At 35.4% G+C, this 25,080-nt stretch overlaps 1 protein-coding gene across 4 annotated transcripts; it reads left to right on the forward strand.

Annotated features, from left to right (window-relative positions):
* Positions 1 to 12,048: 12,048 nt before the first annotated feature.
* On the forward strand, positions 12,049 to 23,927 carry LOC147495037 (SPX domain-containing membrane protein At4g22990-like). Of its 4 annotated transcripts, none has more exons than XM_086569533.1 (12): positions 12,049 to 12,225; positions 12,884 to 12,950; positions 13,033 to 13,095; positions 13,171 to 13,291; positions 14,154 to 14,465; positions 14,860 to 14,964; positions 15,107 to 15,561; positions 20,345 to 20,646; positions 21,375 to 21,565; positions 21,796 to 21,986; positions 22,902 to 23,035; positions 23,301 to 23,927. In XM_086569533.1, the coding sequence occupies exons 3-12, from the start codon at positions 13,043 to 13,045 to the stop codon at positions 23,537 to 23,539; spliced, it is 2,103 nt and encodes a 700-aa protein (XP_086425659.1). In that variant the 5' UTR covers positions 12,049 to 12,225; positions 12,884 to 12,950; positions 13,033 to 13,042; the 3' UTR covers positions 23,540 to 23,927. The 4 variants fall into 4 exon arrangements, with proteins under 4 accessions (XP_086425659.1, XP_086425657.1, XP_086425660.1 ...); XM_086569532.1 differs by lacking the exon at positions 12,049 to 12,225 and adding an exon at positions 12,521 to 12,798; XM_086569531.1 differs by lacking the exons at positions 12,049 to 12,225; positions 12,884 to 12,950 and adding an exon at positions 12,491 to 12,829.
* The last annotated feature ends 1,153 nt before the right edge of the window (positions 23,928 to 25,080 follow it).

The raw sequence follows: 25,080 nt of genomic DNA on the forward strand, positions 1-25,080 counted from the left end.
CTCGGGGGTAGGATTTCTCGGCGATTAACTGCTAAGCAGGGTAAAATCATAGGCGCCTGGCGCTTCGGATAGGCGATAGGCCAAAGTCACGAAGAAAAAAAAAAAAGGTAAAGTGGGAGTGAAACGTGATAGATGAATGTGAGATGTAGTTTGGGTTGTGAGTGTAGAATGAATGCAGTTTTTAAAAGGTTTTAAATTGCTAGGACGAATCGGGAAGTTGCCAAAAAGCTTTAAGGCAATTACCGGAAATAATAAAATGTCCAAAACCGAAAAATGGAAACAAATCATATTCCTGATTCTAAAACAACTCTAATATCTTTTAGGTTGAATTTAGGAAAGAACTTGCCTAACTCATCGAGATTTCATCCTTCCACCATATCTATGTATAGCAATGCCCATACCGACAATATTCTCAATCCTCACTAAAAAATAACTGCTAAAATGGATTATCATATAACGCATTATGATAGGCTAAATAATACCACCCTCAAACAATTTGGGAAGGTGGGATTAATAATAAAAACAATGCATAATCCGAAAATAACCAACTTAAATAGACATTTAATTCAAACAACATAAAACAACCAAATTCAAATTTAATTACTGAACTAATAAATAAAGTAATAAAATAATAAAATACTAAATAATAGTGAAACACAAAATTATTTGGAACACTAGCCATGTGATGAAGAAAGACCCTGAGATGGAGATTGGTCATGGAATGAAGAAAGGCCCGAGCCATCCATTCTTCGGCGACGACGCTCATGCCGTTCAGACTTATCTAAAACAGAACCCTCTCGGGGTGGCAGGCGTCGTCAAAATCTCTACTTGGAACAAGCGTTGTGCTTCCATCTCAGCCTTTATTGTTGTATACTGATCCTGGTGATGCTGGTGGATAGTCTCCATGTTAATCAAGATATCTTCCTGACCCTTTTTGAGTATTTCAAAACTCTTGTTAATGTTCGTTTGTTTATTTCAAACTATAATCTGCCTATGTCGGATATCTTCACAAATAGCGTACATGCAACACTGACATGCTTTCTGAATCAGACGTACACCTCTCCAAGGCATCTTCATCCAACCATGTCATATCTTCCCCTTCCTCATCCGAATCCACCACCCTATCCTCCGGCAATATCCAAGTCTTTTGGATACACTCCTTATAACTACTTTCCTTTGCATGCAATTTCAACATCACCCACTCAGTTCTTGGTTTATTCCCCCAAGACAACATTATCTTCGTTATTAAAACAGGAAACGGCGCGGTACTCTTTCCAACTCCTCTAATCATATTTAGCAAAAACTCGAGGATACAGAATTCATTCCTCTGTTCTTGCAATATCTAGAGAACGTGCAGACATGTGAACCCGATGTCGCTCACTTTCTCCTTCCCAATGTCGTTCTTACCAATCCACTTAGCTACAACCAGTTGGTTGGTTCGCAGAGATGACTGTCGAGCACAATGAGAAGTCGTATTATATTGGCCCTCCATGACGGTGTCGTTCATCAATGCAGGAACTCCATTATACTGGGACTCCTGCATGGTGGCGTCCAGGTGGTGTCTAGGCATAATGCCTAAAATTTCAGCCAACCTATCTCTCGATAATTCCCTCCTAGTCCCAGCCACTTTCAAGAAAATTTTCTGATCATCCAACTCTTTCTTCTTATAGAACTGTTCAACCAAATCAGAGTGGTAGAAATCATGTGTCGAGTACCACAACCGATTCCAACCCCTCTTAATCATCTTGTCACCGTAAAACGGCGCGAAGCGGTCGGCCTCAAATGCTTGTTCCGGCAACAACCTTCGTTTTTTAGCCATGATATCTGAGAACGATTTGGTGGTTTATCTGGAATGTGGAAATGGAGTTTGAGACTCCCTTATTGACAAAACAATAGTGGTGGTGCGGGGTGTCGATTTGGTTGAGTTTTTGTGTGTTTTCGGTGGTGGAAATTTTTAGGATTGGTGGAGGATTGTTGTGGAGAAGATTTGAAGTTGAAATTGTATTGGGGCGTGTTAGTTTTTAGGTTTCTTTTTATTTTTATTTTTGGTAAGGTTTTTGAATTTAGCAATGGCGGAAATTGGAAAGAATTCGCGTATCTATTAGAGGAAGGAGACGCACGCGCGTGCGTTGGGCCCAAGTCCAACTTGATTTTCCGATTTTTGTCGATTTTTAGCGCAACTTTAAACTAAAATTCCCGCTTCGTTACCAGTCCGATTTATGCGAATGAGATATGGAAATGATCAGGAGAGAATTTCCAATCTAATGGTTCATAAAACACTCTATTCCGGCTATGGATGACATATGAGAAAATAGAAAATGCCTCGAAGTGCGTGCATGACGTAAGTTATGCGAACGAATGAAATCTAACTTAATAGAAAATTTCAATCCGAATCGTAATACGATTAATGGTCTAAACAACACAACTGGAAAGTTGATCAATCCATGACGGAAATGAACACCCCACCCCAAACAAATTTTAGACATAGAGTTGAGAAAATTTGTTTTTAAAAGTGGGTATTTTAAAGTCAGATTCCCGAGACTTCTTAACTTACTATGTTTGTGATTTTAACAAGTTTTTATTTTGTATGAATAAAATTTTAATATAAGAAAAACAAGAAAGCATTAAAAGCATAATTCACACCATAGAAGGACATGACTCGAAACCCGATAAAACATGCAAGAGTGGAAAACGTGAATTATGTTAACCATGGACTTAGGATCCGGTACTTACAGTCACACACTCCATAGGGAGGGCCCGGTTACCTTAATGGTGTACTTACCAATATATGGAAATGAAAGGAAGCACACCAAGCAACAAAATGAGTCATTTATAGTCAAGAGACTTGAACAAAATGGATATATATATATATATATATATATATATATATATATATAATATATATATATATATATATATATATATATCAACCACCTAAAGAGTTGTGGGTCTTTCCATAAATAAATAACATGGAATACATTCCCAAACAGAATTAAGCACCAAGATTTCCTACGTCGCAACCTAGTGGAATGAAAGCGAAGTCTGATAGACCTCGAACATAACCGAGCATGCACCTTCTTTTTCATCTCTGAACGAGGGGTTGTCCAAGTGAATGAGTGTGAAACAATGGATGGTTGTGGATGATATGGTGGATAAGGATAAGTATTAGAAGGAAAGAATGGAAAGAATGAAAATGTTGGTTTAGCACAACCCTCATTCATGGTGTGGGTAGGAAGTGTCTCAATCCTGAAAATGAAGGTGTCCAGTGTCGTTTTCTTGGTAATTATTTTCATATTAGGAGGATTTAGAAAATCATTAAGCACAGAAGAAGCAAGAGGGTCAAGTGCAAACCCTAGGTTCCGTTAAAAAGGTGTAGGATAATGTGAATAATGTGAGGTGGGTGAATGGTTATCAATAGGAGGGGACTCTCGAGGTGGCGAAGAAGAGTTGTAAAAGAGTTGAAGGAAATCTTCCTCAATTTCCTCAACGTCCACGGAGTCCTTATTAAAGTTGGAACTTCCAAATGAAAGGAATTTGTGCATCTGATTATTTGGAAACTTGGTTTTAAAATAATCATGAGCTAAACTCTCGATCATGCTAACCTCTCTATCGATATTGATATCAAGAACATGTGTGATCTGTTCAAATACATTGACCTTAGCAGAAAGATGGCCAAAAGATAAAGACATCGAACCATCGCGACAATTTATAAGAGCGTTGGCAGTTGCCAAGAAGGGGTGCCCTAAAATGATTGGGACAGAGTCATTAACGACTTCTGTATTGAGGATAACAAAATCCGCAGGATAGTAGGAATCTTGAATCTTAACCAGCGCGTTTTCCATTACACCATTAGGATACTTGATAGACCTATCAGCTAATTGCAACGTCATAGTTGTAGGTTGCATTTCTTGTAGACCTATTTGTTTATATAAATAATAAGGGAGTAAGTTAACACTTCGCTCCCGTGTCTAATAAAAGCGTGGTCGTTTGAGTATCTCTTAAGGTGTATTGTACAGTAGGACGACCAGGGTCCTTGTACTTCACTATTCCATTATGTTCTGATAAAGTTGGAACCTGTTCAGTGAGAAAGGCGTCTTTTGGAATATTTGTCCTACACCTAGTAGTGCACAACTCCTTAAGAAACTTAGCGTGGTGAGGTAATTTGTTAATTGCGTCGAGAAAGGGTAGGTTAATCGTTAGATTTTTGAAAACTTCCCTAATATCGTCAAAGTTTGTATCTCTTTTTAACATTGCTAATTTCTGGGGAAACGGTGGTTCCTTACTTTGTTTAGCATATGGTTCAACTGGATATCTAACTTTTGCTTTTTGTTTCTTAGGTTGTGGTTTAACTGGTACCTCTACAGGGGTAGGATCTTCAGTTTCTGTTTTGGTGTCAAGTATAATATCTGGTGTAGGAACTCCTTGTGGGGTAACTATAGACATCGTTACTTTGTTATCCAACACTCTGCCTGAACGGAGAGTGGTGATGGAATTTATCTCTCCTACGTTTTCATTTTCGTTACTAGTATTATTTTTACTTCAAAGGTCGTGTTTGGTGTTTTAGGATTAGGTATCGCTTGTCCCGAAACACACCTTTGGGTTGTACCTTCTCTTGAGCTAACTGCTTTGAAAGGAAAGTTGGATGGCTTGTAAAATCTGTTGTTAAGTTTGCATAAAGGTATCAAAGCGATCCGGTTGTGCAGTGGTATTTATTACAGGTTGTGTGACAGGAACTATGTCACGTTGATTTTTTATGGGTGGGTTGTGATAGTTATTATTATTAACTTGAACGATACCTCGATTTGCATTATAATTATTATAATTACCCTGACCTTGTCCTTGTCGTGGTTGAGTTTGATTGTTATAATTATAATTATCCTGACCTTGTCCTTGTCTTGGTGGACCTTGGTTGTAATTGTTTGTTGGTCTATCATTTGGGTTAAACAACCTTGGAGGTTGTTGATTATTTCGCCAACCGAAATTGGGGTTTTGTCACCAAGCTGCATTAGGTTCGCTATTAATGGAACAAACATTATTTTGTTGTGATTGTTGTTGTTCATATGCGAATGGACAATAGGAGTCGGGATGCTCTGGACTCAAACAGAAATTACATGGATTGGAGTTGACATTCATGACGGGATAGGCGTTTGTTGGACAGAAATAGCCTCTACCTTTTTAGCTAGAGATTCTATTAAATTTTTAAGATCCGAATCGGGTTTCATCTCAAACATACCTGTGGCTTTAGCTGTTGTAGAAGAACTAGCGGAACGGGAGATATCATCACTACCCCCTCCCCCCCAATGATTATTCTGCTTAGTCTGATCTTCTAAAAATTTATAAGCCTCTGAGGCTCCTTTACTTAAGAAACTACCCCCATTCATTATGTCAAGGACTTCTTTATGGTGGTGTAGAAGTCCTTTGAAAAAGGCACGAACTAACATGTCTTTCGCTAGGTTATGGTGTGGACACTCTATAAGTAGGTCGGTGAAACGATTCCAAGCCTCTGAAAATGATTCATGAGGATTCTATCGAAAGAAATAAATCTTGGAAAGCATTTCATCGGTCTTCAGTGGTGGGTAAAAATGTTCCATAAATAGTTGAACAAGTTTAGCCCACGAGTCCATGAAATTAAGCTTTGTTTAGGCGAGTTAACCAAAAAGCCACCTTATCGGTAAAGTGAATGGAAATACCTTCAGTTTAATTTGTTCAGCACTAACCGAAGGATGGTGGAAGGTAGTAAGGACTTGGTCAATCCTACGCATGTGCTGATAAAGTTTTTCATAGTCTAACCCATAAAAAACGGGTAACAAATTAAATATAGTCGGGGGGATTCGGAAATCCCCCACTGGGTCTGATAGAACGATGCAAGATTTAGGGCTATCGTTCAAGGCTTTATAAAAGTCCGAGAGAGGAGACTCTCTTTCTTCAGCCATAATCTCAGGTGTGGTGTGTGGTGTGCTAGCTAGAAGTAAAGTGAGTGGTATACTAGAAAGGCGTGTTTGTTGACGTTGTCTGTTAATTACGTTAGGTGTTTTTCTTCGGCCTAACCTTAATCTCATGCAAGGCTAAGACCAATCTTAATTAAAACAACAACACTCCAAACAATCTTGATATGCTAGTATGAACCTCTAACAGAAGATGCGAGGTGTGGAAGAAAAGAGTATCTGAAAGTCTCCTTGCTTCGCTTATGAATAGCATCTTGTTTACGCTTGCTCAGTGTATATAACAAGTTAGAACACTGAAAAACTTGAAAGCAATGGAAATTTGAACAAACCTGTGGAAATCGGGCTTTTCAGAGAGGAGGCGCCACGTCTTTCGAATATGCCTAGATAGGGGGCATGTGGCGCTCAGGCAAAATTCGAGATTCCAGGCGTGTGGGCGCAGGGTGTGCTCCACTTTGGCTTGCCCATGGCGTAGGTGCGCTTTGAGTAATTTTTCGTGAAAACGTGCAAATCTGAAACAGACAACCACAGTGAGAATCCAAACAAGGGTGGGTGGGATATGGGACTTTGAAAAACTATCAAGTCTACAGAAAACAATACTAAAGAGTACTAAGATGGCAGCGGCGCCATTTGATAAACGTAAAAAGAGTAGTTTACTACGAAATGAACGTTAAACTCAAAACGCAAGAAAACTAAACTAAATTACAAGTTGCTATCAAAGATTTCTATACTCTCAATTCTATCGAAATAGAGTGGAGTAAAAAGTTTGTTCCACTCTCAGTTCCTTAGTATTGAAGTTTTCTACAATTGACTAGTAATCCAAAGTTTAATGAGAGCAATGGTGGAGATTTTATACTACGACGTGAATTTGAACGACAAGATACGAATAACGAAACGACATATATAAATATGTGAACTTTACTACTTTTAATTAACCAATACTTTAAATCTAATTAATTACTAAGAATTGAATAACAACAATTGAAATTAGATCTAATAAATTGAAATGACAAAAATTGAAATGACAAGAATAACTATTTTATTTATCTAACTTAAATGAAGAACAATGATTCAAAGGATTAATCTAAAACAATGAATTGAAACTAATTAATTTAACTAATTGAATTCAAATAAAACTAGATCTAGAAGCTATTTTAATGGCTACTTTTTACTCTAACCTATCTAACCATCCATAACTTAAGAGCTAAGTCTTATTTTATACAAAGGAGGAGACTAGATCCACAATTTCGTGCATGGGCTGAGGAGCCATGTTTTGGGCCGGAAAATCGAGCCCAAAGCCCAATTTCTTCGATCTGAGCCGTTTCAGCTGGCTTCGACTTCAGTAGACTTTTCGTTCACTTCTGCTCCTCTGAGTTGGTCAAGGCTTAGACCATTGGAAAGCTCTTTCCGAGCCGGTCGTTTTAATGTAAGGTAGGCCCAATTCCGAGGTCTGAGTCCAAAGATATGGTCTTTGGAAGTTCTACCGACTTGTCTGCATTTGTTACCCCCTCGTTGACTTTTTTAGCTTTTGACCGAAGCTTTACAAAGGCTTTGTCTCCTTGAATCTTGGCCTTTATCACAGAACTTCTTAGCAACCAACCCTTGCTTCTTTATCTCACCAAAGTGGCACATTTTTTCACATAATTGATTTTCTTCGCCAAATACACAAAACACGTGTCGGCGTTAACTCTTATTTATTACTCGCATAGTTGGTCTAAAAGTATGATTATTAAGGAGTTAAAACTACAGTTTTGGGCTCTTATCACCCCCCCCCCCCCCCACACACACACACACACACACACACATATATATAGGTACCTTGACACCCCTAAATGACTTCCCTCTTCAAAATAGACCTACATAATGAGTTAGAGGTTGATTTTTGGGGGATGTGATATCCTCAACATGGATATTATCTCCACCAAAAATCAGCTCAGTTGGATATGATTAGCCTTGTCAAAATTTGTGAACGAAATTGCATTGAGTATCGGGCTCCGACCTACTTTTCCTAGCGAGTGGTGGTCGCACGAAATTCATACTCATTCATACAAAATACTAGCTTACTGGTTAACAGATTACGCCGACAAAGATATCATCATATCGCGATATTAATATATATACCTCAAATTATTAGGGAATTGTAGATATCTACGTACCCATCCAATCTGTGTAATTTTCGAGTGAGTGATAAGCAATTAGGGTTATTGATCTTCAGTTGGTCCAACTTAAAAAGATGCAAATAGAGGATCAGCTCAAGCCCGATGGGCTAAAACCTAATTTTTGTTGGTCCTGGGCTAACATTTCAGATCTGTAGTCCGGGTTTGGTCTTGTAAAATCGAAACCCAACTCAGTTTTGGCTTGGTCCGAATTTATTCTTGTCAAAAATAAGATTTAGAATATTAATTTTAGAGAGAATAATTGAATCTATCAGGTTAGTTTCCCTTTCAAATAATCAAACATCTTTGATTTAGTTAGAATATTGAATTTCGGTGTTATTTATCTCTTAATTTATTTATTTAACAATGAAAAACATTGAGTTCTTCACTGTTTAACATTGAAACCTGAGAAACTTGACCAACCCAACCTAACCTGAGTTGGGCTTGGCTGAATGAAAATTTAAGGACCGATAAATTAAGCTTGGTCCCAGGGTCGGATTAGAGTTTTTGAAACTCGAGTTGGGATCAGGTTAGGCCTCAACCCAACCCAACCTGCACGAGTTCCACCCCTAGATGCAAAGGTCCACATGGCAGATTATATCTGTGAAAGCATAATTTACAATTTAAAATGCTATACATGATGAAGACTGGTTGTGCCAACTCTGAGGACAATAGGCTAACCGGTGGGCACCTAGGCACTTACGTAGTACTTCATTGAGTAGACAAGTAGGATTCACCTGCACAAATGGCCATGAACAATAAGACACGCATTAATAGACCTTCACCATCTTCATTACCTGATTATTAAGTCATCTTGACATATTTCTGTCACGATCATTTCATTTCTATACTGGTGGATTGAACTTTTCAAAATTTCCACTGGAAAGGTCGCTTTTGTTACCATACTCAACTTTAATTTCCATACTTAGGGAGTATTCCAGTTTAATTGTTTTTATGATGACAACTTTTGCTCTCTTTGATCAGACATGTTTAAGTAATCTATCTTTGAATTGGAATTAAAAATATAATTATAAGAGTTCCCATTTCAATTACTTACAATTCATAAATATATGGAAATTTCAAGTTTCTGCCCCTATATAAACATACAATTTCTTGTTTTTGGGAATTTGAGGTTTCCATTCCAGTGCCGAAAAAGGTTGCCAAACGGGTGATTTTTAATTTTCGAAAATATATTATGAATTCCATCCTAAAATTCTGGTTGTCAAACACACACTAAGTACAAGCAAGCCCACACAATGACAAAAAGAAAAAATAGTTTTTTAACTTGGAAAACAAGTTTTTGCTATTTATCATAAAACTGTTTTTTTTACCAATAACAATAAATTGTATGTTATATATATATATATATATATATATATATATATATATATATATATATATATATATTTATTTATTTATTTATTTAATTTGTGAAAAACTACTTTCTACAAAAATAGAGACCAATCGTATTTATTTTTTCAAAAAATGTTTTTTCACTAATAAATATTTATTGGATCCAAACACCCCAACATTTTTGCTACTTGATTTCTAACTAATTTTTTTGAGTTTTTATTTTCTCTGGAAAAATAATCATACAACTGCTAATCAAACTACAAAGGGCCAGGTAGGTCTCAATCAGACTTAAATATTTACTACCCAAGTACAAGAAAATCAATACATGAAGCATTAAACCGGTATTACACACCTATTTCTCAGCTCAAATTTTATTCAAGAAAAATTTAAGGAGACTTTCTAATTATTTATTTATTTATTATTATTATTTTTATCTATAAAGATATATAAACTCAAAACTAATGTTTAAACAATTCATGAAAATGACTTGTCAAGACAAATCATAGCTTCCCCATCATGTAGCTAAATATTATGTTACATTTCTCCATCAAATTTTAATTTAACGATGAAATAAACATTGTGAAACTAAAATTCAATTAATAACAGATTTCCCATAGTGCCGAATTGAGGAGAAAATTGAGTCATAAACAGAAAGCGGAAGCAATTGTTTCTAATATTCATTCATGTGGGTTTTTATTATCACTAACATAAATAATGGAGGTGATTTTAAAATTTGGATAACCTTTTTATTAGAGAAATAGGGCGAGCTTTTTATTACAGAAAATTTAGTATGTTGTTATTTTTGTATGCGGGCATGTGAGTCCAATAAAACTTTGCCACATGTCCGCATAAATGAACTATAGCTAAACTAGGGTTTTAACTTTAATAGGAAACTAAATATATCTTTGTTGGTTTTTAGACTTTTAGGATATAGATGGGAAAAAAGGAATAAAAAAATTAGGAAAAAAAAAAAAAAAAAAAAACAACAAGATTTCTCTGTGTGTGATCTCTATTAGTTTTGAATGCTAAAATTCATACCATTTTCAAACTTAATTACTTGTCAAAAGTGAGAATTACTCTTGAATAGAATCATCAAATTGACTATTTCAAGATTTATTTTATTTTATTTTAAGCCATTTAAATTACTTGTAGTCTCTTGAAATTTAATTTCTATCAAAAAGAAAAGACGGGAGATGAATGGAAGTATTAGAAGAATTAAATGACCTTAATTTAGTGAGGTTTGATTGGCAATTATAATTGTCATTTTTACACTAACCTTTTCTAAATTATAGCCTTGATAAAAATCTTGTAACACATAGTAATATCTCATTCGACCTACACGCCCACATACAAAAAGACTAACATACTAAATTTTATGCTTTTTATTACTAAAATAAATAAGAGCGAAGTTATTCTAAATTTTACTAAAAAGAAAAAGTAGGGCAATCATATATTGATAGACCACTCTTGAAATTTTGTTTTGTATACACTATGTTCCCATCACTTCTTGCGGTTGTGGCATGAACAGCAGTGCTGGTTCGTCCATAAGGCGAATTAGGCAATTGCCTAAGGCCTCGAGTGAAAAAAGGCCTCAAATTTCCACAAAAATCATACTATGCAACATAAAATTCCTACTAAATAGGCAATAAATCTTACTAAAAGATTTTGAGATACTACAAAATATAATACATATCCCATACAAATCTCCTAATAAAAGGTAATAATTCTCCTCTTATGTTAAAAAGAAATTCCGAAAATACCTCAAATTTCAAATGGTGAAATTTTCAATTTTCCATCTCTATACTATATCTCCATAACTGATAAGTCTAACCAGACCTACGAGAAACAAATTAATCAAAATAAGCATAAATTTCAATCCTATTAGGCAAATAAAGTTTGTTATGTAGTGTAGAATTGCAAACAAAAACAAGGAGTAACTAACTTAAAATTTGGTTTGGAAAAAAGCCTCAAGTTCTAAGTTTTGCTTAAGGCCTCGCCGAAACTAGTGCAGGCCCTGATGAGCAGAGTCCCTCACTCCCTCCTTTTAACTCCTTTAAGCTATGCACATCAGCATTCAGCTAAATTGTGTTTGGATCCGAATGTAGTTTAATGCCTGTATTGAAAAGATAAAAAGTAGAATGTGATTTACATCGAAAACTCGATTCGTACTTAAATAAAACCCATTTCATGCATGATCTTTATTTTTCTAACAGAAATTTACATCTAAAACTCGATTCGTATAAATAATAATGATCCAATATATGCGGACACTACAAAGCCTAAAATACTAGCTTAATTGGTGGTTAACAGATAACGCAAAGATATCATCATATCGCGATATTTACGTATATACCTCAAATTGTAGATATCTGATATCTACATACCCATCTGATATGTGTAATTTTCGAGCGAGTGATAAGCAATCAGGGTTATTGATCGTCTGTAGGTCCCATTTAAAGAGATGCAAAAGTCCACATGGCAGATTATATCTGTGAAAGCATAATTTACAATTTAAAATGACATACATGATGAAGACTGGTTGCGACAACTCTGAGCCTCTGAGGACAATAAGCTAACCGGTGGGCACCTAGGCACTTACGTAGTGCTTCACTGAGTAGACAAGTAGGATTCACCTGCGCAAATGTCCATGAACAATAAGACACGCATTGGTAGACCTTCACCATCTTCATTGCCTCATTATTAAGTCATCTTGACATACGATCATTTCATTTCTATACTGGTGGATTGAACTTTTCAAATTTTCCACTGAAAAGGTCGCGTTTGTTACCATGCTCAACTTTAATTTCCATACTTAGAGGGTATTCCAGTTTAATTGTTTTTATGATGACAACTTTTGCTCTCTTTGATCAGACATGTTTAAGTAATTTTTGTTAAGCAACTCATCATTACGGATTGAATATAGGTACGATTATTTTGGTATAAAGTCGTAAGCTCCTGATTAAAGTTTTGTTTGCCATTTGTCTAATTATGTGACATGGCACATTATAAATCCAGGTCGATGTGATTAGAGTGATTTTTAGTACTTATATATAAAGCTTAAGAATAAACACATGACTAACATGACATTCACACACCACAAATCCAATACCCCAAGTGTGAATAATTGAATCTGGACCCCATATTAGATAGCCTTTTTGCTGGCCAACTTGTGGTACTGTTTGTGATGATTTCAGTCAGTTATTCAACGTTGAGACGTGTCTATTAATAATGTCAAGCTTGGTTGCTTAAAGTATTTATTATATTCTTTTTGCATGAACTTTTGGCCCATAAAATCCTATTATCATCAAGGCTGCTTCATTCATATCAAGAATTTCGTTCCAGATTCGGTACCCGTGTATATTCTTTTGATTCCAAAAGGTTAGTTTCGTCTCATGTAATTCTAATCTAATCATTGTTTTGTTTTGTTTTTAGTTTGTTGATGTTCATCTAATAACAAGAAGACTGAATTGAATTAATAAGTGAAGAAAGAAGTCGAGAGGTATTATTTGATTTAATGCAAATCAAGCTATTTATTTTTATTATAATCTTGTTATTTATAATCATTTTTATTTTGAGTTTAGAGACAAAAGGATGGTTGCGTTTGGGAAGAAGCTCAAGGAGAGACAAATTCAAGAATGGCAAGGGTGTGTCTCGTGAATGTTTTATCCTTAAACACTGTTGTTTGTGAAAGTTTTTAGTAATATGCTTGTAACTTACAGGTACTATATAAATTACAAGTTAATGAAGAAGAAAGTGAGGCAATATGCTCAACAAATTCAAGTTGGGTCACAAGATCGGCGTCATGTGCTAAAGGAATTCTCAAGGATGCTGGATAACCAGGTATTTTGTTTAGGTCACATTGTGTTTGTTTTGTTGATGGAAGAGTTGGGTGATGTTACCTACAATTACAGAGTTGATAGGAAAATTATATAGTTGCCAAGGTGCATTTTTAACACATCTATCCCTGTAAATTGGTTGGAACATTTTGTCCAGAGAGGTACAAGCCATATAGTACATAGAATAACCTCCTAAATCTAAGCAAAAAACTCTCAACAGAAAAATAGACCATGCTCTTCAGAAAATGGTTACACTAACGGTTGGTGACTATGAAAAGTATTCTGATGAAAATCTTATTTGAAGATTTTGGAATATTCAGGATCAGGTTAGAATGATAATATTGAATGGATACAAATCAATCAACTGAAGGTTACTTAAGATTTTGGACTTGTTTGTTCTAGAGGATTTTAGTGCTAATAGAGGATTTTTTTTAGTCAAATGGTGCAGATTCTTGTTTATCTTAAGTTCTTTCTTCCCTGAATCTTGCACTACATAACTATATTATTATCATCTAGGAAGAAAGTCTTGTAATCTAAGTTACATTGACATGGATAGGTGTGTCCGTATGTGACACGGAGAGACGAAGTGTTTGACACGGCGAAATATAAAAAATTTAGGTATATCACATACAATATGTGTCCGACATGGACACGTGGATACGTATCTGACACAGATTATTCTCAAAATATGGTGTGTCCATGTAACAGAGCCTGTAATCTATTCACGGACTTTTAAGGCTTCCTTTCACATTTTTATAGCATAAAGCATAATGTGGGGAAGATATGTCGATAGAAGTATTCTATCATTTACTTAAAAGTTTCTCAAAAATGTAATGAATTCCATGTGATTGTTTTCATGCTTGCAGATTGAAAAGACTGTCCTGTTTCTTTTAGAACAGCAAGGGCTACTTGCAAGCAGGATAAGTAAACTTGGAGAGCAGCATGCAGAAATTCTACAGCAGCCTGATATATCCAAAATAATTGAACTTCGAGAAGAATATAGAACTGTAGCAGTAGATCTTTTGAAGCTACTAAATTTTGTGGAGATGAATGCTATTGGTTTGCGTAAGATACTGAAGAAGTTTGATAAACGCTTTGGCTATAGATTCACCGACCACTATGTCAGTACTCGTGCAAATCATCCATATTCTCAACTACAACAAGTGTTCAAGCATGTGGTATTATACGCAAATCCTTCTTCTCTGTTGTTTTCTTTTACCTATATTTTGAGAATAACAAATTTTTTATTGGTTGAGGAGTGATGCTCAGTTTAAAGAGATCTTTTTGTGAATTGATATAATGTAGTCTTGTAGTTTCCTTTTGTCGGGTTATATGGAGACTAACTCACTAGGTGGTGATTCCGTGTGATTGTAATAAGGAAGTTGGCGAATGAAATAAAACTTTTTCCAATCAAAGAAAAAAATGGTCTGTGTAATATTCGTTTGCATTTTGGTTCTCTGTGACAGCTCTCTGTATTAAAACACTTAAGAGCCGTATTAGTCACACTTCTTTTAAAGAAAATTGCTACTCCTATTCATGTCAGTGAAGCCGTGTACTGATCAATAAATGCAGGGACTTGGGGCTGTAATAGGAGCCATATCTCGCAATCTTGCTGATCTTCAAGACCGCCAGGGAAGTTACTTGTCAATATATGATCAGCCCTCTGTTCCACTTCAGGTTTATCTTTGTACTTTCACTTCAGTTTATATAACTTATATGCTTTAGCTTCTTTTAGAAAGTCATTCTGTTTTCATCTGTATTCTTTCCATCTCATTTGGTTGAGGGTTTAACAATATGGAATTTAATGGTTCATTTGCAGGATCCTGTAATTGATTCAGTTAAAGCAGCTGTAGACAGGTTAACTAACTCAACCAACTTCCTCCAGTATTTAGGTCAACATGCTCTTATTATGCAAGAAGAGTTGCCATCTCCAGCCGAGGACCACGTTGTTGACGAGAAATATCATTTTATGTCACTTTTCTTGAACTTAGCGAATACATTCCTTTATATGGTCAACACGTATATAGTTGTCCCAACAGCAGACAATTACGCAATGAGCCTTGGGGCTGCACCGACAGTTTGTGGTGTTGTAATTGGGGCAATGGCTGTTGCGCAAGTGTTCTCTTCAGTGTATTTCAGTGCGTGGTCAAATAAATCATACTTCAGACCTCTTGTTTTTAGCAGTATTGTTCTTCTATTGGGAAACGTCCTATATGCATTGGCGTATGATCTTGATTCCATTGCAATTCTCTTGATTGGTCGACTTTGCTGTGGGTAAGTAATTACTTTCTCTTCTTGGATGTAATTAGTGGAATTCTCCTTTTATTCTTTAGTGTCATATTTATTAAGCATTTTGTACTTGGTGTTGAACGTGGTGTTAGACTAGGTTTTGTCCTTTGGAAAAAAAAAAAAAAAAATATATATATATATATATATATATATATATATATATATATATATATATATAGGGAGAGATCCGTTTACCATGGTTTATACCACGCCTCTTTACAAGATGAGTTAAAAACTAATATTTTGTAGATATGATCTACTAACTATGGATAGATACTCCACAAAAATTCGGCTCATTTGGAAACCTCTAACCTATTTAAAAATTGTTGACAACTTTGAATTTTTTTTAACTGCCCAAATTTTTCGATTTTACGATCATCTTTTGACATTGTTAACACTATCAAATGAGCTGAAATTTTGTGGAGGTGATCTTCATGGTTTGTTGGATATATCCACAAAACATTAGGTTCTAGTTCATCTTGTGGTAACCATGGTATGAAAACCATGGTATATATATATATATATATATACATACAACCCAGCTCTTAGAAGGACGTCCTTATACGGACTTCACAAAAAAAAGAATCTCACGTGAGAAAGAAACTAAAAAACCCATGCACGAAAAATAGGGAAATAAATGGAAAGAAATTTCTATTTTCTCTCTCCCTCCCTCTCGGTGACTCTCTCTCTCTGTACTATTCTCGCTCAAGTCTTTCTCACTTAGTGTTGATTTTAGTTTTAGTGAAAGGCAACAAGATCGAATGTATATATATATTCCTTCCAATCCTCACAATACCAAAATAGGCATCTACAACGTACAGATCACAGGTCTGCTTTTTGAATTTGATTCCTAAGGGTCTTCCCGCATATACGTTCAAGTGCTGGATATCTATGACCATCACACAATGCCCTCAATCTATACTGCCTAGTATGTAAATTCTCTCCAAACCACGTCCTTCCCACTTGAAAATCTGACCTTCTCCGTTGCAGTCGAAATCCAAACTCTCAGGTCCAGTGACACCAGGAGGTAGTTGGTGGTATTGGTATGAAGAATAATAAGGTTGGGTTATAGGATAAACTAAAACTGTGAATAATGACAACAAAGAACTTACTATTATGAGGAAAAACAAAGAGATCAAGAGATTACAACTTACTGATGAACCAGAGAAGGAGAATAAAATCGCCATGGTTTTTGTTGGTTTGCTCTAGAATATAATAGAATTGAATTGAATAAAGTAAAAAGGTGTTTTGGGGATTTATAGATGGTGGTGGTCTGGTGAAGGCATTTGGGGCATCGTTTCTGCAAAGAAAATTTGATTGGTTCAAGTACCTCAAAGTAGCATGTAAAGCATCTGGACCAAAGCTTGGGATTGCATTACCAGAAAATTGGTTTTGTGACAAGTCTAATGTTTCGACCAGATATGATCAAAACATCAAGTGTTGATAAAAGAGACGAAGAACGTAGAAAAGTAATTGGAAAAATGATGGCGATCGGGGGAATGATGAGACTGTACCTTGCGGTTGCCTACGTACCCAAATTATCAATGGGATCAAGTCTCAAGAACGTAGTTCTGAATGAAAAATAGTTTGGTATTTATATAAGTAGAGTAGAGAGTCCTTGTAGCTCAAGTAATCTTGTAGCTTGAGTAATTGTGATAGACTATAACTTTCAACTGATAATTATCTCTTTGATAAGAAACAAATCTGGACATAAATCAACGTACATTAGTGGCAAGCCATGTGGCTAAGGTTCAGCCTTAGACACATGAGTTAATGGGCCTATATATTGATTCATGGTATTGCGAATTGGGCTTTAGCCCTGTCGATTAAACGAATAAAGTGGAGATTCCTACCAATGGACGTTCGCCACGTAGGTGGGGGTCGAAACATCTAACAATAGTAGTCGATAAATTTTTGAGATTGAATTAGGGATGGGACCTAAAAATTTGTTGTTGGTCATTATAAGTATCATGCAAGAAGTTTGTATCCCCATGTTTTTAAGCAATTAGGAATTGTTCCAGCAACAAATTGAGTGTGAAGTCTTTAAAGATGTTCATGGTGCACTAATCATTAAGTCCCCCAAATGCCTCCACCAGACCACCACCATCTACAACTTATCATTTTCTAGTAATTATCAATAATTTCATTTCAAGTTAAGGAAACAGTCACTTCAGATTCGTTATAGCTTCAATTACAATAGTATTTACTCCATTTCAAAAAAAAATTTGTTGAGAGTAGGGGGTTAAGTTTTTTTTTCTCTTTTTGTTAATATGGTGAGAAAAAGAGGAGAGACGGTAGTGAAAAGAGAGAAGAAAGACTGAAGGAGAGAACCAGGAGCGATAAAAGTGTGAGACGGAAGAGAGAGAATTTGGATGGAGAGAGAGAGTCACGAAGAGAGAAAATAGGAGATTATTTCCCTTTTGTGTGCGTGGGTTTTTTCCCCTTTTTCTTCTTTCTCACGTGGAGATTACTTTTTTTCATCAAGTCCGTAAGTTAGGAGAATAAGTACATCCGTATATATATATATATATATATATATATATATATATATATATATATATATATATATATATATATATATTTCCTGTTTATCATGGACTTCTCTGCTGATATATAGGACTTGTAACCGGTAGTATATTGGGTTAGAAGGTTGAGCAGGGGTTTCTGTTCTCAGATGATTTAAGGCAGAACAGTGAATTTACTGGAAACTGGGTTGCCTCATCCCTGAGATTGGAACTCTGGAAGTGACTCTTAGCATATTTTATAATTATTTTTGTTAATTTGTTGAGCCATTGAGCAAAAGGAAAAAACCAGATAAGTTGTCAAATTAAAAAAGGCAGTGACTTCTTGTTATCTCGTAATCTTGTATATAAAGACGTCCGTGTGCTTGGTATCTGGTTGTATTTTTTCAGTATTTTGCATATACCATGTGGGGTGCTCAGTGCTCCAATCTTTGATGATGCAATCTAGGATGTGGCTTAACCTGAGAATAATGCCATGTACTTTAAATAACAGATGGAAAACACATTAATACAATAAAATTGATGACCAATATAATTTTAGGAACTAAAGTCCATCATGCTACATTGAATTAGGCATTATTATTGATACAATCTAGATTGTAGCCTGAGACTGGAGTGAGGCTGAGTACTTCATCGCATGGCTCCTAAAAACTGTGTATCATAAGGATAACATATGCTATTATATTGGTAGGGATTAGAGTCCATCAAGCTTGAAGGAGTAACCAATTTTTACTTTTATAATCTTGGGTACAGGTTCATCCCAGAAAGACGCTAAGTACTTCTGATGCATTCTAGGGCTTTGAAATCCTTAATTTGAGTCAAAAATTAGGCACTCTTTTGATTAGTATTTTTAGAAGTTGAGCTTGATTATATATATGGATTTTGTAAAAGTTGAGTTATTTAGTGAGTTTAGGTATTTTGGCTATCTTTTATTTTAAAGGCGTATTTTTAATTACGAAATTCATGTTTCTGTGTTGATTAGCAATTTAAAACAGTTTTTTAGGTTAGATTTCTATTCTTAAGATGTATTTGATTACAAATTATGTTGTGTTTCTATTTTGATGAGTAACAAAAGTTCGTGTTTTTCGGAGTCTTAAACTTTGGAGCATCCAACTTAAAGCCAACCGGTGATGAGTGGAGAGGCCCAGGTGCTTTTATACTATATTGCAAGTCTGCAAGGCTTTAAACATGCCATGTGGGACTATATTGAACATCTCAACATAAAGAAAGTTTTGTGGGCCAATTCTTTAGTTTGAGAATTGTGTTATTTGCGAAGAAAAAAGTTGTCGAACCCTAAACTCGGCATGGACTTTGGAATTAGGTTCCAAAGTGATATCTTTTCAGTTACATGTGCATCAACTTCATATTATGGGCCCGAAAAAAAGAAAAGAAAAAAGAATGTACTATAATGCAAATAATTGCTATTGTAATGGTAGGACTAGGGATTAGCCTTCAGGATACAGTGGAATAACATTGAAAATTTTGTTGTCACAATAAGTAATTCAAACATAAATTATATTTTTACAAAGAGGACAAAGGCGTATTTCAGCTCTTGACTTTGAAATTTTTCGATGCTAGTAATTCTACTATTATATTTTCTATGTCCAAATACAAATTTCAAATTTGTATTTTGCAATGTTTCAACACTTTTTAGCCAATTAAGGTTTGTCTGCCTCAGCCAACTTCACATGATGCCATTCTGTTAAACTTACTTCCAAGGCGAATGTTATATCATCTTAGTGTTCCACCATAATGATGGTCTACTTAAATCATGCTTCATACTAGGACATAAATCCACACAATTCAGTATTGACCAAAGTTTGTCTGTTTTTCCGTTCAGCGGTCTTTTTCTCTATTATTTTGTAGGGAAACTGGCAGATGCCTGTGTACTCTAAATGAGCACTAAAATGTGACTTAAAAGAATCTACGCTCCATTTTAGGGTAACCTATAGTTGCGAGTAATAGCTAACTCCAGGTCAATAGGTGATTAATCATACAATTTGATCAGCGAGAAGATAGCATTTGATAACTGAAAGATCTATGATGGTAAGTGTTTATATGTGTTTGATACAACAGATCTTCTAAAAAGGTGTCCTTGTTATGCAGCTCGCTGCAAATGTAATTGAAGCTATTTTTTATGTTTTATGTTTTATTCTTGTGTTTGTGCATTTGTGAACGAGCCTTGTTATCAAAAATGATTTTCATATTACTGAAAGGTATCAAAATTAACATTATTGTCATTTCAGGTTGGGTTCTGCAAGAGCTGTTAACAGGCGTTATATTAGTGACTGCGTACCACTTAAGATACGGATGCAGGCTTCTGCAAGTTTTGTTAGTGCCAGTGCTCTTGGGATGGCATGCGGTCCTGCTCTTGCTGGATTACTGCAAACTAAATTTAAGATTTACAAGATCACATTCAATGACAATACCTTACCAGGTTGGGTTATGGCTATAGCATGGCTGATCTATCTGGTTGTATTATGGTTTACTTTTAAAGAACCTTCTCACGTGACTGAAGAGAATGGTGTATCACAGAAAGCTACTGCGGGTAAGTTTGTCACATTTTTTACTTGCTTTTAGATCAATACTCTGCGTCATGGTTTTATATCGTCTTGTATAGTTCTTTACCATTGTTTTCCTGTTTACATTTCTACTTGGAAGAGATCGTGTTACCTGGCTTACAAAGCGGCAGACATTTGCCAAATACTTTTTAACTTGATGAGAGTCGGCATTGTTGAATTTTAAAACTTTTTCGAGCTATTTTTTTTGCTGATGATTATAGTTCTGGCTTATGGTTTGGCAACAAACAGCTGTGATCCCACTGTCTATGCTAGGTTATAAACAAATTTGTTCATTGGTGAATGTCAGTTATATCTTTGTATCGCGAAACTAAATCATTCAAGTATCTCATACCCCTATAGCTGCATATACTACTATTCGAAACCATGCACCTCAATGTTGATGAAAACAAAAACAGGTAAGCAGGAGGGAACATAGCACCCTATTGAAAGAAGTAGTAAAAGGAAAAATGCCAAGCAAGAGGAATGATAGGGAAAAGATAAGTACAGGAAAGCAAAAAGAAGAAGAAAAGAAAATTATTAAAAAGAGTAGAGAGGTGCCTATATAGACCGGTTCATCTCAATGTGAATACACTTGGAGTGCAATGACATATATCCAAGCATCTCAATTGTATTCGTAGTTTGTTTATCATATCAGGAACTCAATAATTCTCAGTTACAGTTGGATTTCATTTTTTTTTCTACCTGTGAACGACAGGACCAGTAGAAAATGATGGACTCGAAAGTGGGCTTGTGCAACCTTTGCTTTTGACTTCAGAAAAACAGAATCAAGATGAAGAAGAAGAAGAAGAAGAAGATGATGATGATAGTGAAGAGGCGTCTATTGCTTCACATAAAGCTGCTCCGTCAATAGGTTCCGCATATAGATTACTAACACCATCTGTAAAGGTATCTACTTCATGTTGACTTCCATTAAAACTTATGTAGTTTCTTCTTTCATTTATTGATCACCTCTATTTTTGTTAGAGTCATACTGATTTCTGGTCTTGTAAAGGTTTCCTAGTTTTGATTGCTTCTTAAAGTGCCTTATAAATACACTTTCTAATTTGTATCAGTTGCTACACCTCAGTAACTTTCTGTTTTGCATCTTTCTCACTTTAATCTTTTCAATGTATCAGGTTCAGTTGCTGATTTATTTCATGCTTAAATATGCTATGGAGATTTTACTTTCCGAGTCAAGTGTCATTACTACATACTACTTTAATTGGTCAACTACTTCAGTGGCAATTTTCCTTGCATGTCTTGGACTAACAGTTCTCCCCGTAAACATTGTTGTTGGAAGCTACATTAGCAACTTGTTTGAAGACAGGTAAGCATCAAAACTCAAGACATAAAATTTGTATGTCTAAGGTGGATTACGACTATTATCTTCAGTTCTTGGGCTTAACCTTTTGCATCCATGTCTTGGACTCTTGGTCTAATGAAAAGAAAAATGTGTGTGCCTAGTCGTGCAAGGTCACAAACAAACAATTAAAGATATAGTTATTTAGGAACCTGAAAAGTATGTACTGATTGTAGCCTGTTTTGATTGCAAGAAAGGGTTAGACATAATAGGTGGGATGGCTTGTAATAGAAAATATTGAAAAATAATAATTGATATGGCCGACCCTAATACATGGGATAAAGGGAAGGATGACGATTTCAAAGAAAGAGCCACCTGCTTTTGTTACAGTGCATTATACTCTATAATAGTGAGGTGAACTTACGATGGTCCAATTAAATTCACATTTTCGACAAGTAGTCAAAAACATATCCATCAAACCACCAAGTATTTACAGTTAGCTTGGTGCAATGAACAGATAGCAATTAGCTTACCTTTGTGTGCCCATTGAATCCTTTGTTGTTACAAGCTTATGTGGACAGATCTGATGTCACTGGGTGGTTGTACTGTAGAGGTGGTCATTCTAGGTAAGAACATGCCTGTTCAATGGCCTTGAGACTTGTCATTGTGTATGGATGCGTACTGTGCATGGATACCTTGTCAAAATTCCCTTTTATCTACAAAAAATTGTCTACAAACCCACATCACTCTATGTTGTAAAGAAGTGAAATTGACAAGTATCGGCATGAAAGCTAGTTTCTTTGTTTCACAAATTGCTATTTGTAAATCCATCTTATTCCTCTCATTTATGTCATGTATGAAGTACTTTGTTCGAATTTGGAAATGATATCTTGTATTACATAGATTGTGGTAGATAATGTAAAAAAACTGATCTTATTGCAGGCAAATCCTATTGGCATCAGAAATTATGGTATGCTTAGGCATCATCCTAAGCTTTCATATTATAGGCCCATATACTGTTCCACAGTACGTCTTGTCAGCATTTATCACGTTTGTATTTGCTGAAGTTCTTGAAGGTAAATTTGGTCACGTTGTTTGTATCTGATATCACATTATCACTTAATATGTGAATTCTACAAAACTTTGCTTGTCATCTCTCTCTCTCTCTTAGGACACAAATTTATTCATGTACTTTCAATTCTTGTACTTTCTTGAGGACCCTCACTACTATGTTTTGTTGTTGCAACTTGCAACCTTACTGCTGAACATCAATTTTTGTTTAGCGAATAATTTGTGTCCCAACTTTCTCACTTATTCTATTTATCCTTGTTGTAAATTCAGGTGTGAATCTATCACTTCTTTCTCGAGTCATGTCATCCAGGCTGTCTCGTGGAACGTACAATGGTGGGCTGCTTTCTACGGAAGCTGGGACCCTGGCTAGGGTGGTTGCTGATGGCACAATAACATTAGCTGGGTACTTGGGTCAGAGTAGGCTGTTGAATGTCACCCTAATTCCTTCACTCTTGATCTGTATATCCTCTATTATTGCCACCTTATACACCTACAATTCACTGTACTAGTTCTCCATTTCTATCTAATAAAAAGAGTCGGTGTGGGACCCGCAGGGCCCATCCATTTTCATCACAAATTATGACCTGATGGATCCAAAGGCTTACAATGTGTGCGCAGGATAATAAGGGGCAACAAAAATAGTGGATCATTATTGAAGTCAATAAAGGTTGGGCGGTTGGGTTTTTCCGTGCCGTATGACACGGACTATGTTACCTAGTGTTTAAAAACATTGTTTTAGTTCTTTGTCTAGGATTCCTTCAATTCTTTCCAAGGTTCTTTATGTTTTTGGGTTTGTAGCTCTAGTTAGTTGGATGGTATGTTTGTATATTTGTGGATGCTTAAGTAGTGTATTTAAAGACTTTTGAAGCCTGACTATCGTCGTGCTTCTTTTTAAAATTGCTATTTCGCTGCCGTTTCTTCCCAGTTCATTTACTATGTGCAAGTACCAAATGCTTTCGCTGCTTTGATTCACACTAGGGACCAAATTAATCTGGTTCTATATTACCAAAACAAAAATTAAACTATGGCTTTTCTTTTTACTATCAAAATTTTATTTATGATTTCGGATCATATACAGGATATCAGATGATATCTTCAAATTACGGATTACGGATCATATACAGGATATAGATCAACCTTCAAATTCAGATATAGATCACTGCTGATATATACTGGATATATCATATACAGGATATACTATACAGGATATATACTGGATACAGGATTACGGATTACGGATCATATACAGGATATAGATCATATACAGGATATAGATCAGATGATATCTTCAAATTACGGATCATATACAGGATATCATATACATGGTAGATCAAATAATAAGGTTTCTGTCCCGCGACTTAAATTCAGATGTGAAAGAATGGGATGTTGGAGCGAGAAGTTGAAACTTGTATGACGGTGGGGGAGGAGATTTGTACTTATACACTGGTGGGTGTTGGAGATATATTGGCAACCTACTCTTTTTGGATGATATATGTTATATATCTATTTTTCTCTTCAGAAAATAAATAATATATGACATATAACATCTCGGTGTTTAGTCATATTTTATGGGGTGTCAATACCGTCTCCCCGGCTGTATACCAGTATATAGATTTGATGGAAAAAGTCGTCGAAATTAAATTATCACTACTGGGCCGAGCTTATTAGCGGATACATACACTTATACACCCATAGTACAAAATATCTCGATATATCGCGATATTTGGAGATATCTATCCAGATTTCAGAAAAAGATATATAAATATCACGATATGTTAAGAGATATATATAATTGTAAATATCGGTGATATTTTGACGATATTTGTGATATTTGGAGATATTTTGAGATATTTTACGATATTTGGAGATATTTAGCGATATTTTGTACATATAACAATTTTATTTAATATTTACCATTATATTTTAAAAAAATATAAATAATGCATCATGATATATCAAGAAATATTTACAATATCTATGATATTTGTCGATATTTTGGATATATCCAATATTTGCATGAGAAACAATGTCAAATATCCCCAAAGAGAGG

Source organism: Coptis chinensis, chromosome 6 (assembly GCF_015680905.1).
Source record: "Coptis chinensis isolate HL-2020 chromosome 6, ASM1568090v1, whole genome shotgun sequence".
NCBI classification, from domain to species: domain Eukaryota; kingdom Viridiplantae; phylum Streptophyta; class Magnoliopsida; order Ranunculales; family Ranunculaceae; genus Coptis; species Coptis chinensis.

Coding starts and splice junctions, on each gene's coding strand:
- LOC147495037 (XM_086569533.1), top strand. CDS start 13,043: ATGGTTGCGTTTGGGAAGAAGCTCAAGGAGAGACAAATTCAAGAATGG. Junction 14,466..14,859: donor AACAAGTGTTCAAGCATGTG/GTATTATACGCA, acceptor CAATAAATGCAG/GGACTTGGGGCTGTAATAGG. Junction 23,036..23,300: donor ATTTGCTGAAGTTCTTGAAG/GTAAATTTGGTC, acceptor TTGTAAATTCAG/GTGTGAATCTATCACTTCTT.